The sequence below is a fragment of the Canis lupus genome, chromosome 9, assembly GCF_003254725.2.
Source record: "Canis lupus dingo isolate Sandy chromosome 9, ASM325472v2, whole genome shotgun sequence".
In the NCBI taxonomy this organism is placed as follows: Eukaryota; Metazoa; Chordata; class Mammalia; order Carnivora; family Canidae; genus Canis; species Canis lupus.
This window is the reverse complement of record NC_064251.1, coordinates 43,928,193-43,945,303: the sequence shown is the minus strand read 5'-3', so window position 1 is coordinate 43,945,303 and position 17,111 is coordinate 43,928,193. Positions and strand designations below refer to the sequence as shown.

Here is a 17,111-nt window from a genome sequence, read left to right as displayed (position 1 = left end):
GCCTTCGCCCCTTCCTTTATAGTCGGGACTGGGCTGGGGCAGGCAGGTCTTCCTCTCCGTGTACTGGCTGGCCATATCTCCTCCCATTTCCCACCCACCCTGTCCTATAGGGGCTAGGCTATAGGGAGGGTGCTGCTTGTAGGGTGGGGCTCTATTAATGGTGTCTTCTACAGAGCTATCCTCTGGGGTAGGCAGGTGGTGTTGACCAGCCTCCAGGCCTGGCCCCTGGAAGAACTCTGGTCAGAGTCCCCATGTGGGGCTGCTCTGAGACTTGAAGGGCATATGTGTGCTATTGTCTCCCACAACTGCCCCATCCCTGTTCAGGCAGAGTGTAGGGCTCCCTCTCAGTCTGCTCTCTGGTCACAGCAGTCCGTTTGGAGGTGGTACCTGGGAGGTGAGTTTGAAGTGCAGTGGAGTGGGCCCCTGGCCCTCCAGAGGCCACCTTCCAGGGCCTGCAGTGCACACAGCAGCAGGCTAGGCTCCATTCGTGGCACCTGCAGAACCCACACCCCAGCCGTGGACAGATTGGGGACAGGAAGGCACAGCCTGGACAGGGAAGTGATCCCTTCTTGTGTGAAGAGATGGAGCGGTTTGAGGAGGAAGGTAGTGAATCTCAGTAGGAAAGGGTGTAGGGGGAGGGAATCCTCTTCCTTCTTATGGGAAGTTCTGGGAAGAGGCACGGCCCACCTGCCCTCTGTTCCTCCTCCAGACTGGTCAGGAATTCCCCCTAGATGCCTCACTCTTCGGATTTGGAAACTTCAGGGTACAGAATGAGGGTCAGGGTGACATCATAGATGCAGGGCATCTACAGTTAGTGTGGCCTGGCCTTTGTGCCCAAGGAGGGGAAATTCGGAAATGAAATCTCGGAAGCCAAGACCACAGGTACTTGCTTTATTGTTCCAGGTCAGGCCACCTAGGGATTTGCTTGTGCCTTACCAAACCCAGGCTAACCTCTGGGGGTTCTTGTCACCCCCAGACCCAGGGTAGGCCGAAACTCCGGCTTGGCTCTCCAGTAGAGCATGGCAGGCAACTGGGCCACACTCCCTAGCTCCAGGGACATCCTGGGTCTGCCCAGCAGTCAGAGAGAGGGAGGCGTCAACCCCCCGCCCCACCCCTGCCAGCCTGTATCAGACTCCCGTTCCCTGAATTCCCTGGGCTGCCTGGGACAGTTGGAAGTAATTAGTAAGTTGAGACCTAAACTATATGAAGTTCTTATAGAGAAGGAGTGAGACTGTAGTGCCCTGGAGGGGCCCTTCCTGCACCCGGGGCTGGTGAAGAGGATACTTTTAAGGTTCTGAGGGCAAGGGCTTTTCCAAACACTTTGTGTCAGAAGTGGGCTCAGTTTGGTCCTGGGGTGGCCGTTACCCCTCCTGTGTGTCATTCTGGGGGAGGTGAGACAGAGAATATACTGAGGATGGGGAGAGCCTGGCAGGGTGGGTGCTAATAGCAGCCCCCCGAGGGGCCCACAGAAGACTTGGGGAGAGGCTCCACACCTACTCCTCCTTGACCAGTTGCTGGGATGGAGATGGGAGAATAAATACAGGGGGCTTCTGGGAGAGAACATACTAGAAGGGGCCAGTCCTGAAGAGAATGTGGACATCAGAATAGGGTTTCAAGGTGATCCTGGCACTGGCATGAGGACCTTAGGCCCCCTGCTCCCCCCCACCCTCAGCTGCCTCAGAAATGGAGTCAAGCTCTCAGTGATAGAGTTCTGATTCCTCTGGATAGAAGGTATGTGGGTGTGGGCGTGTCTAACTCTGTGTGTATGTGTGTTTGTGTGTGTGTGCATATGCATGCACATATTATGAAGAAGGCCTTACTTAAGTGTGGATGAGTGTGAGTTAAGGAGAGTGTGTTTGTTTTTTTCTTGCCCAGACACTTGGTCTTCCGGGACCCTGAGTGAGGAGCTGGCTCACCAGATGGCAGAAATGTGTGAGGGGCAGTGGTGGTGTCTTCTTCATCCCGGCTGCCAGCTAGCAGTTGGCTTAGTGGCATAGGGGACAGGGATGGTTTTCCTTCCTTGACCTTTAAGGTGGGCCCGTTGTGGGCGGCCAGCTGGGACTTCCAGGCCAGACAGGCTGGAGCTGCTGCTGGACATGGCTCATGCTAGGGCCATGGGCTTGGAGCTGGGGCTGAGGTACACAGAGGGGCCTGTGGGGGGTGTGGGCTCCAGCTCCATGAAGGCTGAGTAGAGGGTGGTGAGGTGCAGGTCACCCAGTGCCCCGGAGCCCCCACTGCCTGGTGGTGCCAAGTCGCCGGTCCCACTGCCTGTCTCTGCCAGACAGGGCCCAGGTGGGAAGCAATGGGTAGGTGGCGGAGGTGGCGGCATTGACGATGATGTTGGGGATGAGGTCACCAGTACCAATGGGTCGAGGGCCAAGCTGTCATCCTTCAGCTGTTCCCACAGGTTTCCTAGTTGGGAGAGAGATCAGGAGTCACTGGGAGGTACCAAAGAGCCCTGTCTCCCCCCACTCCATGGCTCTTGTGTGCTAAAGAGAGCAGGATTGGGGTTACCTTGATGGGGGAACAGACCCTTGGCACCAGGCAGTTGCTAGAACTCTCATATTCCTCTGCCATAGCTTTAAGATGATCTCTGGGGCTCTTTTTTTCGAGGGAGGTGAAGTGGGCAAGGACTTGAGAGCTGACCTATTGGAAGAGCTGACACGGGATGCCTGGGTGGCTCAGCGGTTAAGTGTCTGTCTCTGGCTCAGGGTGTGATCCCAGAGTCCCAGGATTATGTCCCAAATCAGGCTCCCTGAGTGGAGCCTGCTTCTCCTTCTGCCTATGTCTCTGCTTCTCTCTCTCTCTCTGTCTCATAAATAAGTAAAATCTTAAAAATAAATAAATAAATAAATAAGGAAGGGCTGATGCTTATGCCTACGCTGTGCACCCTGGAGTAGCCTGCAGAGGGCGTCCCTGGAACTGCCCCCCTCCCCGGGGCTCCTGCCCAAACTCCTAAGGAAGGTGCGCCTGCAGCCAAAACCAAGGATCTTCCAACAACATGCTGAACCCAGTGAGCTGGCTGTGCTTAGCTCCCTGGGGTTCCTCCACTGTAGGCCTGAGGGGGAGAAGTGGAGCCTGGAGCACTGGTAAAGCAACTCGCATGATGGCTGATTGTGAGTGTTGAGCATGCTCCCCACTTCTGGACGGGGCTGAGGATCTAGCTGCATGTTTCTAACATGCTTACCAAGACCTGAGCCATCTCCTCCACACAGCCCGGAGCTCTGTGAGGGCCAGCTGTCTCCACCTGCTTGTGGATGTCCCCCCAGCCCAGTGCACCTGGGGGGTCTGAGGCCTGGGTCAGTACCCCCTCCAAACCTCTTGTGGCCAGGACCAGGGCCTGGGCAAGCACTGGATCTGAATGGGTGGGCTTGACCACGTGTAGAAAAAAGCAGGCAAAATGGAATGGAATTGATAGAACCTCTTCCCGGACTCCTCCTGCCAAACCTCTCCAGGACCTGCCTAGTTCTGAAGCCTTACACTCTTCCTGGGGGAAGATCTCTCTCCTTCTGCATTAAAAGATGAATGAGAAGATGCAACCACTTCAGACTGGCAGTCACTCACAGCCAATATGGAATATAACACTGGGCTCTTTCCCACCTCCCCAAAGCTGAGAGTGGCTAGACGATGGGGTCAGTGGGAACATGTTCAGGGGCACCAGGAGAAGGGAGATAGGGCAAGAACATTCCTCTTCACCCCTTGGCACCCCTTGCCAGCTCAGGATTTTTCTGTTTCCATTGATCAGAAACCTGGCAGCTAGCAGGTCATGTCCTGGAGCCTTGGAGGGGATGGGCCACACTGCCAGATGCATCTGTGCAGTCCTGTCCCACCTTCCTTTTCTCAGCCCTGCTCACCCTGGAGGTCAAAGTCGGTGAGCGAGGGGTTGATGGCATCCAGGTCAGTGCCAAGGTCTCCATCTGGCAGCAGGGTGTCATGCATGGTCTTGGCCGGGGAAGGCTCAGCCAGCAGCTTGGCACTGTGGCTGGGTGGGGTGTTGGCAGGCAGAGGCGAGTCCTGGGGGGTGCCTGGCTGGGCCCGCAGCTCAAGGCGCCCATCTGGTTGTGGGAACAATGGCTGCGGAGGTCCAGGAGGGGCCAGGCCCGGTGAGAGGTGTGAATATGTCTGCCCATAGCAAGAGGGGACGTGCCCCCCAAGTAGGTCCTGCAGGGGGTTCTTGCCAGGAATGGGGCCCGAAGCTGGGTGGATTGGATGCAGTGGCTGGGAGAGCCCCACTGGAGGGGCCAGGGGTCGGATGGGGCCTGAGCCTGCCAGACCCAGGGGTGGGCAGGCCATCAATGGGGAACCCAGCTTCTCCCTCTTCTCTCCAATGAGGCTGTCCAGCTCTTCTGAAAAGGCCCAAGAGAAAAGAGAGAGGGATACCATGAGAATTCCCTTTCCCCACAATCTGTCCCCAGCCTTGGAACCACTCAGGCTACTCTCACTAATCAGTTCACTAGCTCAGCTTCTCTCCCTCTCTCCCTCCCTGCCACCCAATTCCTCCCTCCACCCCGCCCTGCACCCCCCTCAGCTCCGGGGCACCCTGGGCCCTCTCTTGCATTGCCCCCTCAGCCTCTTACCTGGCTTGGCCATGCTCTTGCGCACAGCAATAGGGTCTTTCCTCTTCCACTTCTGTAGCTCCTCCTGCATCTTGTCAATTTTGGCCGGATTGAGGGCCCACAGGCAGCCTTTGCGAGAGGAACTGCCTGATTTGTTCTCCACTTTCTCAAAGCACTTGTTAAGAGACAGGTTGTGGCGAACAGAATTCTTCCAGCCGTCAGGCGCTGTCTGCCAGAGCAGAGCAAGACAAAGTTCAGGCCAGGGTCAACAAGCCTGAGCCAGGTCTGGGCTCCAGAAAACTTCTTTGTCCTCTGGACACAGAACCACCACCCTTTCTGGGGCTTGTCATCCTCCTCAGCACCCAGCCCATGCTTGGTACCCTTCAGTGGTGGGGAAGGGGCAGGCAGGAACCTTGACTACAAATTATTTTCACCTAAAATCTGCCTTCAATGCCACCCCCACCTCTGGCTGACCCTTCAGAGGATTATTGGGATGGTTCATAAAGGGAGGGCTGGTTCCTCCTCTGGAGTTGGACCAGTGCCCCTGGTTTTCAGGCTGTGCTAGGACCCCTCACAACTCTCAGGTCTCCCCAAGGCCAGCTTTGGAATGGGAGGAAGCTGAGGAATGCTCCTTTCCTGGGTCTGCCTCATCCCTGCTTGAGCAAACTCAGGAGAAAAGAAAAATGGATGAGGTTGTATTTGGATGTGTGCACATGTTGCTCATATATTGTGTGTATATGTGTGTTTTGGTTGGGGGGGGAGGGATAGCTTGCCTATGTGTACGTGTATGTGTACGCATGTGTCCCTGAGTATGTCTCCTTGGTGTAAGCTTGTCTCCTGTGTGGGTCTGTGAATTCATTTGAGTGTGAGGATGTTTGTGTGTGAGAAAGTCTCTCTGGGTATGTGGGGGTATCCACGATTGTGCATGTGTGTGTGGGTGTGAATGTTCACATGAGGGTGCCTGGGAGGCGTGCCCGGGTGGGGAGGCCAGCCCTCAGGTGGGGAGTGGGGGGGGCTCGTGCCAACAGAATAAACACCCATTAGGAGGCCTGGTCATACCACCAGTGCAATAATTGTACCCAGGGAGGGTTGTAAAAACCATTAGGCTGACTCAGTTGGGTGAGAGGTGGCGGCAGGGGTGCCAGTGGGTACCCCCACCCCCCCTTCCAGCTCTGTTCCAGCCTCTGTGATAGTCCTGGGCCCAGCAGGGTTACGGGCAAAGCATCTGCTCCAGCCAGTGGGGCCCCCATACCCTCACCCCCTGGTCCCTTTTCCCTTTCAGCCTGCAGTTTCTGCATAATGAGGGGCGGCCACTCCCTCCTCCCCAGCTCCCTTGCCCCAGGGAGCAGCCAGGCTGAATCACGCCCAGCAGAACTGGGTCCCAATGCCAGCGTCACTGCAAGTTGCTGGCAGGAGCTGCTGGAGCCTTTCTCAGGGGGCAGCTGGCCTGGGGCTGGGGGCTGGTTGAGATGACCCCCAAGGCTCGCAGGGTCATAAGGAGGGATTCTGGAGCCACCAGACTGGTCAGCTGGGGATTCACCGTCAACTCCCACAACAGTTCCTACTAGAAGTCCAGGCCGTGTCGCCTGATGGGCAGAGTTAATGTGCACTGGGCCTTTTTATAGGCCCATAAATCTGTGACTTTGGGATGCCAGGGCAGCCCCCGCCCCAGCCACTTCCTGTTTGGAAGAAGGATGGTCAGCACTAATAATTATGTCCAGTGGCTGGACACTTCCCCAGTCCCACATCCCTGACTCATGGGGCTACAGGACGCCCACCTCAGCTGCCTTGGGCATGAATGCCACCTGCCCCAGGGTCCACTCTGTTTTTACCCAGAAAAATGACCTTCAAATGAAGAGTGAGTGATAAAGGGGACAGGGGATCTTTGAACTAATTCCTTAGGTAGGTGAGAGGGGAGCCGTCTGAGTTGGAAGGAATGTATGTGCCAACTGGTTCAACCTGACCATTTTACAGATTGGGAAACTGAGGTCCAGGGAAGAAAGAGGCTGGCCCTAGATCACACAGGAGGCAGTGACAGAGCCCAGACTCCAGCTCTGTCCCCTTATTAAGGGCCCTGCCCAGGTCACCCTATAGTGCTGGCTTCCCCATTGGGGCCCGTCCCATCCTCACAGATGCTTTCTCTCTGAAGTCAAATGTAAACTCAAGAGTGAGGGAGTGATGCAATTGGCTAAGAACAACAACTAGAACCAAAAAAAAAAAAAAAGTTGTTAGACCTCTTCACTCTTCAGCCCCATAAAACAGGGATTACACGGCTCCCAGAAAAAATAATTAAGCCAGGAAGATGAGATGCAGGGAGGGGCTGGGGGCCAGGCCGGGAGTTGGCAGGGAGGAATGGCTGAGAGGAACAGGGCAGGGCCCTCACTTCCTTCTCTCTGGCCTGGCCCCGTGAAGCCCTATAGAGGACCCTCCACAAGCTATAGGGCATAGGGAGGGTCTCGTCTCTAGATCTGTTGGGATATAGGGGCAGCCCTGGATGCTGGCTTTGATGCTTCTCAAATCCCAGAGACAACTCTCCTCCCTCCTCCTCTCCCTTCCAGAATCACTGGTAGAAAGATGACCATACTTTTCCATTCCTGGCCAGACCACTCTGGTCATCTTGCCCACTCCTCATTTGATGGCAATGCAGCAAGTACAAACTTGTTTGAGTATCAGCTTCAGATTATCCTCAGGTAGGACAACTGAGAAGAGAGTGGGGGCAAAATCCCCCTACTGGCAGATGGAGATGAGTTCTGGACCTGGGCCTCAGCATCTACCTCCTGCCTGGTTAGCAGGCAAGATTATCTCCACCAGGGTCTGGACCTTGGAGAAGACACTCCTCACACACAAGCTCTGATCTCTGCCCCCACCCCCAAAGAAGAGGTCTGTGCTGGAGGGTATGGGGGCATGCAGAGAAGGGAGGGAAGCGGTTGATGTGTGAAGCCAAACTGCTTGAGCCAACAGCCGATCCCCTCTGTTGTGTGCCCTTGAGTAGGTGGATCACCCCTTCTGATGTGTTTGCCCATCTGGAGAGAAGGGCATCTTTCCTGCCTCTAGTCCAGTAGAGCCCTCAGAAGCCCCCTCAGTGGATGAGAGGAACTAGATACTGTACTTGGGAAGGTCAAGTGAGCCACCCAGTTCCCTGGGACACTTGAAGACCATGAAGCCCACACCCCGCTTTCTGGCAGAACTGCCGCTGAGCCTGCCACCCACAGAGGCAGATCTTAATCTCTCCCTGGAAGGCAGCGGGTTCTGTGGTCCCAGGATCCCATGCCACCCTGGCTGGCTAGCTCTTACTCAGATTCCTCTAACCCTACAGCATCCTGGGGCCAGGGGTGGGGATGGTCTCTCAGTTCTCCCAAGCTCTTCCTCTCCACTTGGGATAGGTGGATGATTCTTGAAGCCTATCCGGGCCGACATGTCTGCTTTCCACCAGCATAGATCTGACTCCTGGACTGCTGTGTAACCTCGGCGGAATGACCTAGGACTTTTTGAAGTGGAGACAAGAGGATGCATGGAGGAGGCAAACCCTCTCCTGGCTTTCACTCTGACCCTTGCTCTGCCTTCTAACTGAACCCTTTGGCTCCAGAGAGGCCTGGCTAGCCCAGGACTCGGGGTGGTAAGATTAGGGTGGATCTTGGGCTCACCTTGAAGTAGGGAAAGTGCTCCGTCATGAAATTGTAGATCTCGCTGACAGGAAGGCTCCCAGTTTTACTGTTCTTAAGGGCCATGAAGATGAGGATGCTGAAGGCAGAGAAAACTTTGAGAGTTTGGACTTCTGAGCAGGCCGGAAGTCTCCCCCTTCCCACTCCACCTGCCCTGGCTGGAGTAGTTGAGGAGGAATAAACTGCTGGAGACTTAGGTGAGGGGCTCTATAAGGTTGAAAGGAGAAAGGATGAGAAGGTGTCTACTGACGTTGGGAATTACTGATACACAAGGGTCTTGTGGCATCTGAGAGGCCTGGGTTGTCATACTGGCTTGGCCACTCACTGGCTGTGTGACCTTGGGTGAGTGCCTTAACCTCTCTGAACCTCAGTTTCCTCAACTTTGAAGTAAGGAAAGTAATAGCTACCTCAGAGTTGTGAGGATTAAGGATGATGCCTAGAACATAGAAGACACTCGTTAAATGGAAGCCATCATTACCAGCCAGGCCCCAGCCAGTTGCACACTGTCAGACAGCAAGGAAGGGAACTAAGTTTTCTTGAACCCCTACAATGTGCCAGGCGTATTCTCTCACTTAATCTTTCCAAAGGCCCGAATATGGCTGTTCCTTTTTTTTTTATTTTAACAGATGAATAGAGGCTCAGAGAGATTGCCTGAGACTTCACAGCTAGTGAATTTTAGATTTTATTTATTTATTTGAGAGAGAGAGAGAGAGGGAGAGAGGGAGAGAGATAATGAGCTGAGAGAGGGGCAGAGGGAAAAGCAGACTCTATGCTGAGCAGGCGAGCCTGATGCAGGGCTCAATCCTAGGACCCTGAGATCATAACCTGAGCTGAAGGAAGATGCTTAACTGACTGAGCCACCCAGGTGCCCCCATAGCTAGTGAATTCTAGAACCTCGACTTGAACTCAGTTCTGTTGGACTCCAAGGATTGGGTGTGCATCATCATCCTGCCTCCCCCAAAACTCTTCTCCATGCTTCTGGCTGCTGTTTGCCTTCCTTTTCCTTCCCTGAGCTTGCACTGGCTAATGACCTGACCCCATGTGGGGCCTGGCACACAGGAGGTGAAGCCTCACTGTTAACTGGATGAATGAGGGTTCAGGTGGGAAGGTCTCTTAGAGGCATTGGGTGTTGCAGGCTTGGGGCTTACAACCCCAGCTCCAATCTTGCAGGTGGTGGACCCCTGAGCTGTGTCTGCAGGCCTCATCCCTCACTTATTTCCAGCAGAGCTTTGGGGTTGGGTTTCTCTCTGTATCTAGGGGAAAGGGACGGGGAAGGGGGCGAGCATCCCTCCTAAACTGTCAGTCCCAGGCCCTGGGCCCCAGGAGGTTAGAGCTTAGGGGACCCATCACAGGGCACCAGCCCCTGCCAGGTAGAGCCACTGACTTGGCTCCCCAGGGTCAGACAAAAGGTCAGATGTGATCTAGTCCATCTGCCTGCCCCCATGCAGGAATCTCCTCTCCAGCATCCTCTCAAAACCTACTGGGTATGACTTCCATTTTCTACCATCACCTTATATACCTTGAGGATTCCATGCCTCATTTTCCCCACTGGTGCTCTTACCCCTCTTCCATCCACCCCAGGGGGACTGAGAAACTTACCTGTAGGAGTAGATGGGTTTGGGAAAGAGGGGCTGGTGCCCATCAGTGCTGGCCTGGGGTGCGATCCGCTGGTACGGATAGTGTGAGGAGCCCAGGTACGGTATGGGATAGCTGCCACCACCTGGTGAGTACTGTAGAGGTCAAAGGGGCAGAATGGTTGCCATGGTAACCAGTCTTTCCCAAGATGGTGGTGCCCCCCCCCCCACTTCATGTACATCCAGAGGGGGAGCTGAGGCTAGATTCTTCTCTCCCTGGTTATGAGCTCCAAAAGCAGAGCCATCTGAATCTGAGGGGGCTGGCTAAGGGTGTGGACATCTGAGAGACTCTGAGGAGATCCACATTCCCAAATTTGGGATCTCAGAGGCCTCAAAGTGCCTTTCTTCCAAGCCATCTAGGTACTCTGGTTGCCATGGTGATGGGGAAGCATCCTGGCTGGGCTAGAGAGTGTGAGGTGCTCCAGGCCTCCCCCACATTTCCTGGAGCAGCTGGGTCGGAAGTGGGGTGTCCAGCCTGGGCGTTCGTTTGCTGGGCACTGCCACCTTTTATGAGTTTCAGTGGCTCTTTGAAAGGGCTGGTCATGGTGGTGGGCAGGTGGGGGTAGGAGGTGTTTTTACGGCAAAGGGAGTGGCTGCGGTGCCAGGGGTGGTGTTTTATGGGGGCAAAGGGGGTAGGAGACTCTGACTCCCCCATCTGCTCCAGGCTGAAGTGTTCTTTCCAGGTCACCCGAGAGACACTTAGTACCTGAGTCACCCTCTTTGCAGGCTCTATAAAGCCCTGGGTGCGGCCATCTTGTTCGGGGGGGTGGGTAGGGGGTACAGAACTCAGAAAACAATCAAAGCAGGGCTGGGCATGGTGAGGCCATTTAAGGTCTGGCAGCCCCTTAACCTTGCTGTGGCTCAGGCCCTGATGGGCCAGGCTGCCTCAGGGACACCCTCAAGACCTTGAGCCGGATGGCTTTAGCCATTCCAGCTAGGCTCCTCATGGTGGCAAGGATGATGCCTCACGTGCTCCCTCTGGTTCCCTCCATCCCCTGCCCCAAAGCAAGCAGTCTGACCACCTCCCCCACTCCCCCCCACGTGCCTGCCTCCCTGGCTAGGGCCAAGATCAGGGCCAAGGCTAAAGAGCTGGGAGTGGAACCTGCTCCACAGGCAGGGCCTGTCTCAGTGCCAGGCTGCAGGTGGATAGAGCTGGGCTCTGGGCAGCCACTTGCTCTGTCTTGCCCAGTGACTCCTGGGAGCTGCCTGGATGCTCTGGGGCTCTTTTCTTTCTCTTTTTAAAAACCTGCATCCCATGCCAATGCGGGGCGATTACTTGGGCATCCTGTCCATGTCAGGGGAGCTGAGGCTGGGCAGTGGGGTGGAGAAGAGGGAAAGGGCCAAAGATGATGGGGTCTTGGAGGCTTCCAGGTGGGAAGGTCCCTTCACTCTAGGCCTGCTCCCACCCTGTCTAGGTGAAAGGGAAGTTTGGGGCCAAGGCTACATAGCCAGACAGTGGCTGACCCAGACAGGAGCCTGTTGTTCCCTTTCTGCTCAGTCTTGTGTGTCGCCCCACACACTCCTTTTCTCTTCACCCCTGCCTTTGTCTGGCTCTCCTCTTCCTGTTCTTTTTTGGTTCATGTCTGAACCCTGTCCCAATCTCAGCCCCACTCTCTTTCCTGAGACTCTCTGTCTAAGACTGTTGGATGAACCCCACCTACTTCTAGAGAAGGGAAATTGCTTCCTTCCTCATTATCCCCTGGCCCCCGACCCTAGGTGGATCCTGGACCTCGGGCTGCCCCTACCTGCCATTGCAAGTGTGCACAGTCATGTACACGCCCACACACCTCACACCACGTAATATGCTGAGGCCCCAGGGATGCATGCCCACCTGCCTCTGACCCACCTGGTGGAATGGGGGCTGGGAGGGACAGTACATGTGCTGCAAGGGGGGCTGGTAACAGTACATCCCAGGACCAGTCTCCAGAGCTGGGGGCTTGACCTTGACTTCTGACCCCTGCTGGAAAAAAACACAGATGACCAGGTGGGACCTTGATTTTCTTCCTCCCTCTCTTCTGTGGCTTGAAAGTTACACAGAAGCAACCTCCACTCTGCCTCCCCCAAAGCTTAGTCCTGGAGAACAAATGGAGAACAGAGAAGGTCAGGGATTTTCCTGGGGGAGCCAGGGCTGGAATCGACAGTACTCCCTACCCCTCCACCTCACTTCAGGTGAGAGGCAGAGGCCGAGCTGTCCAGAGGAGTGGGGGAGATTTGACAATGATCACAGTGAGGTTGGGTAGGGTCAGAGATCCCTCTGGAATAGCACAAGAATATAGTGCCTGATCCCACTCAAACCTGGCTGGGGCCCACTTGGTTCAGAGCTGCTGAACAGGTCTGTGGAGGACATCTGGAAAAGGTTAGTGTTCTAGAATTCCCACTGCGGGGCCACAGTAAGGGGAGCACAGGAAGTGGTCAGACTGGTTGGCCCAGCTGGTGACCCAAGCCCTGCCACCTCCTCCTCTGCAAAGCCCAGGGGAGCTCCAGCAGGCTCCTGGGAGGGGGCTGATGAGTCCTCTCCACTTTGTCTCCTGGTCATCCTCAACTCAAAGGCCTTTGCTCTCTGATCCAGGGAGTCTACCCAGTTGCTGGTCTGCTTGAGTCCCATGGCACTATTTCACCCAGGCACAGGGAATCTGCAGCTGCTACTGGCAGAGGTGGCCAGACTCTGGCTTCCTGAGGTCATGAGGTCCACATGGAGCCTCTGGAATCTAGCACTAGTCAGAAAGATTGGACAGCTAGGTACTGGAAGGTTAAGAAGGAGGTAGACCACTCTTCCTGAGGTTCCCAAGGGCCCTTGGGAACCAGCATCTGGGCCCAGAGGGTCAAATCAACAGTGACCTCTTTCTGGATGTGCCCTGGGGTTGCTGATGCAGAGATAGCCACCATCATAGAATCTCAGGCCCGGAAGGGCCGTTGTCCAACCTCCTCATTTGGAAGATGATGGGGCTGAGCCCACTGAGGGGAAGTGATGTGTACAAGGTCACCCAGTGAGTTGACTAGCAGCTGCAGTTTCCTGGGCCTGAGTTCCTTTCCACTGTGCAGGGGGAAGGGAGTGAGCTCAAATCTTAGCCTCACTTCCTACAGGCCAAGGGACACCTTGGGAAAGTCACTTGACCTCTATGGAACTTCAGTTTCCTCATCTGCAAAATGGGGATAGTGGGAAGTCTTTTGAGGGTTGCTGTGAGGAGTAAGTGGGGGTCCTTGAGAGGAAGCATCTGGCACAGTGCTCAGGAACTGGCACTGGGTGGACATTTGGGGAAGGCAGCAGCTAATACGATTGTGCCCTCACCATGAACAGCTGTCATGTTCAATGGACCTGAGGAGAAGCCATCAAAGGACTCCAGTACCAAGAGTCCCTGTCTTGGTCACACCTGGTAGGTACCCAACCCCTTCCTTATCTTCCAAGCCTGGGAATCAGGCTTTGTCTGGGGTGGCTTGGGGATGGAATGGGAACCTGTGTGAAAGCAAGAGGTGTGGAGAGCTGGTGGGCATCTTAAGTAGGCACAACCCAGGCTGAGCCCGCTCAGTGCTCACTACCTCAGGGATCTCCAAACTTCCCTTTAGCTTTCCTCTTCCCAAGGCAACAAGACTGTGAGGCTGGTCCTCTTAACCATTTTTTCAGATGAGGCTCAGAGAGGTTAAGTGACTTGCCCAAGATCACACAGTGTGGGTATGGCAGTGGAAGGGCATGTTGACCTTCCAAGGTGCTTTCAAGGTATTTCTATGAATATACACAGGCTACATTCTGGGCAAAGAATGGGGCCTGGAAGCTCTCTCAACCATGTACGCTGATGCTGGAGAGGGAACCTTGTGCTCTGTGGCTCCTCCCTAAACCCTCTCTCTAGGTCTCTGGAATGTGTTTTTCTTCTCACATTTACATATGGGCGGGTAGGTCTGGCTGGGGATTCTCTGACACTTAAACAAATAGAGAAGTCACACACTGGAATCCTGACTCAGGAGCCTCTGGGAAGCTGCCAGCTTCCTTAGACTGATCTGCCTCCCCCACTCCACCCCGTCCATGCTCGTGGGGGGGGGGGGGCGGTGGGGGGGGGGCAAGTCAGCATCCCCTCCCCAGCTGACTTGGAGGCCAGAATGAAGTCGAGACCCCAGCTTTCTGAGCTTGCCACTTCCCTGGCACACTGACCCTGAGTGAAAGGTCTGAGAAGGGAAGGTGGAGTTTGATCTCAAAGGACTCATTCTGGGAACTAGGACCCCTGGGGGGTAGATGGGATGCCCACCAGCCACTGGTACTCACCAGGACTTGGGGGCTGTGCTCTTGGCTGGGGTAGGGGAGCCCGTTGCACCAGGCCTCTGCTGAGAAGCCAGGCAGGAAGGCCTCAGCCTCCCCAACATCCACGGGGATCTCCTCGAAGGCCTCCAGCGCCCCTGGGGTCTTAAAGGAGTGTCCATCGAGGGCCAGGGCAGTCTGGGCCTCGGGGAAGACGTCCTCATGGAAATGCCGCTTGTAGGGGTGGAAAGGCCCATGGCTGCCCTTGAGGAAGCGCCCAGGGCTGCTTGCCGGGCCCTCCTCAAAGCCGAAGCTGGGGTACTTGTCTGAGGGCGAGAGCCGGAAGGGGCCCGGGCCAGGGCCGGCTGGGCAGTGGACTTGCTCAGGGCCTGGTGATGCGACGCTGGGGCTCTGTGGGGGCAGTGAGGCTGCCCTCTCTGGAGGGCCGTCGGGCACAAATGATGAGCAGCTGAAGCCGGCAAGCTTCTGGGATGGATAGAGGGTAGAGAGCCTGTGAGTAGAGGCTGGACCAGGACCCTACTCTGTGCTAGGGTAAAGGGGTCTGCGGCTGAGCTCTGGAGGGCCCCCAAACAACCGAGGAGACATAGACCACCCTTGGAAGCCCTAATCTGATGAGGGCACACTGCTCCTAGATCTGAGGTACCCCAAGTCTGATGGATGCACAGTGCTGCCCTAGCCCCAAACTGAAGGAATCAGCAGAAGCCTGTATCCGAGCACTGCTGGATCTTGGAGTCACTGAGTACTTGGTCACTGGTGGAAGTGACAGGGCAGATCCCAGGAGGTCCCTGGGGGTGGGGGTGACTGGTCCAGCAGCTGCTATGCAGTCCTCAGGCCAAGGCACCCAGGTACTTACGTTCTGTGGAGCAGGGGAGCCTGGGAGGCCCGGTGCCTGCATGAGGTCCCCCTGGGGCTCGCCCTCCAGTCTGGTGGGGCCGGTCAGTGTGGCGTCAGACTGCGGCGGGAGTAGCGACACCATCACCCAGTCCTGGCCTCGAAGAAAGTCGGCTGTGATGAGAGTGAGGACCAGGGTCCTGGGGTGACCAACCCCAAGTTCACCTCCTCCATTCCCACCCTATCCCTGGGCTGGAACCTTCACTCCAGCCAGACATCTGGTGAGGCACAGAGAGACAGACAGACAGACAGGCAGATAAACAGGCAAAGTGAGAGAAACATCAGAGACAGAAGGAGGCAGATAAACAATGAGAGACAGAGGAAGAAACCACAGAGAGAAGGCTGGTGGGGAGAGTGAGCACCACCCCTCCCCCATGAGCCCCCAGCCCCAGGAGGGAGAGTTGACTGCTCTGGAGCTCAACTGCAGATGGTTCCCTGGAGACCCTGCCTCTAGCCCCGATCTCCCCAGTGAGGGACTGGGCTAGGTGACCATGGTGAGCAGCCTCTGCTTGGTGGCTGAGCAAGTGGGTGGTCCTGAGAGAAGAGGAGCTGGAGAGAGAGGGTCAAGCCCAGGCCTAGGGTGGGAGTTATCCTCATGCTGCAGGGGACCCAGCTCTCCATAGAGGCTGGGCCTGTGGTGCCACTTTAGGAACTGGTGGGACCAGTGTGCCACTGGGGACTTGAAGGGACCTGGTTGCCTGGTGGCCCTGTGAGCCTGGCATGGCCTCTTGCCGCCTCCAGACTGCATCTAGTACCTATGACCTTGTACAGGCCACTGACCTTTAAAAAAAAAATTTTTTTTAAGTAATCTCTACACCCCCCATGGGGCTTAAGCTCATAACCCCTGAGATCAAGGGTCACATGCTCTACCCACAGAGCCAGCCAGATATCCCCCAGGCCACTGCCCTTTCTTTTCTTTCTTTCTTTTTTTTTTTTTTTTGCCACTGCCTTTTCTGAGCTTTGGTTTCACTATTTGAAAAACTAGGGGGCTTGTGGTAGATGATAGCTTAGGGCTCTTTCTGCTCCGATCTTCTAGAATTACAGAACTTTGTCCCCAGCACAGCCCAGAGGTTGAGAGGAATTAGCTCTAAGCCTTTTCTTGCTACCTGTGTTAGGGAAGCTCTCTGAGCTCCGACACCAGCATCTACAGAGCAGGGAGAGAGGTAGGGCCTCCCGCATAGGGATGCTCTAGTAAATGAAATCACGCATAGGAAGCATTTTGTACAGCGCCTAGCACACGGTAAGTGCTCAATAGATGCCGGCTCTCGTTGTTGATATCATTATTAGTACGGCCTTACTAGTATCATCCTCAGCTGTCTGCCTTCCTTCTCCACCACCTGCAAAGGGCAGTTCCTCTTGAATGTACTCCTCTTTGCCAAGTAGTCTCTGATAAAGACCTCCATTTGCTGAGGGCCTGCTCTGGGCTGGCTGCTGTGTGAACAATTTGGAGAATTTTCTCATTGGTTTGTCAGAACAAACCGGGAAGAAAGATACATTATTAACCCCACTTTATAGTTGAGGAAATTGAGGCTCGGCAGGGTTGCATGACCTGCTCAAATCACATAGCTAATCCTTAACAGAGTCAAGACTCAAGCCCAGGTCTGTTGGCTGTACCCCCTTAAGGTTTCTTCATTTGGTGGGGGGGCCAGAGTGGGTGTGGGCTAAGCTGGGGTGTCAAGCAATAAGGCAAGCATGAGGTTCACCCTTACCCCTCCTCCCTGAGGCCTCTACCAAACAGATCAGGATAACCATGCATTTCCCAGGCCCTGCTCTCCCAGGAGCTCTCCTGGGACCCCATGGGGCCCAGCCTGGGGTTGGCACGCCATTGATAAATAAACTACCTCCTCCCTTTGTTTGGGGGTAATGGGGACAAGGAAGGGAGGGCATTTGCCCAAAGCCCATCAGGGGATCAATGGGGGAGGGGGGCTAGTAGCTGGGGGTTTGGGGGTGGGGCCCGGCCGGAGGCTCTCCTGCCACTACAAGAGTCTCTACCGCCCCTTCTCCATGTCCCAGCACCCGCTCACTCAGCAATGCTAAATGTGGCGTGACCAGGGAAGCACCGAGCTGGCCGTAACTGGACACCACAGGGGAGCAGGCATGGGGCCCGAGGTGCGGGGCA

At 55.5% G+C, this 17,111-nt stretch overlaps 1 protein-coding gene across 1 annotated transcript; it reads right to left on the bottom strand.

Moving 5' to 3' along the window:
• Positions 1–877: 877 nt before the first annotated feature.
• On the bottom strand, positions 878–15,114 carry FOXN1 (forkhead box N1). The gene is made up of 8 exons (XM_049114237.1): positions 14,955–15,114; positions 14,108–14,566; positions 11,699–11,812; positions 9,818–9,948; positions 8,201–8,297; positions 4,578–4,785; positions 3,855–4,346; positions 878–2,412 (listed from the first exon to the last, which is right to left on the bottom strand). The coding sequence occupies exons 1-8, from the start codon at positions 15,075–15,077 to the stop codon at positions 2,102–2,104; spliced, it is 1,935 nt and encodes a 644-aa protein (XP_048970194.1). The 5' UTR covers positions 15,078–15,114; the 3' UTR covers positions 878–2,101.
• Between the last annotated feature and the right edge of the window lie 1,997 nt (positions 15,115–17,111).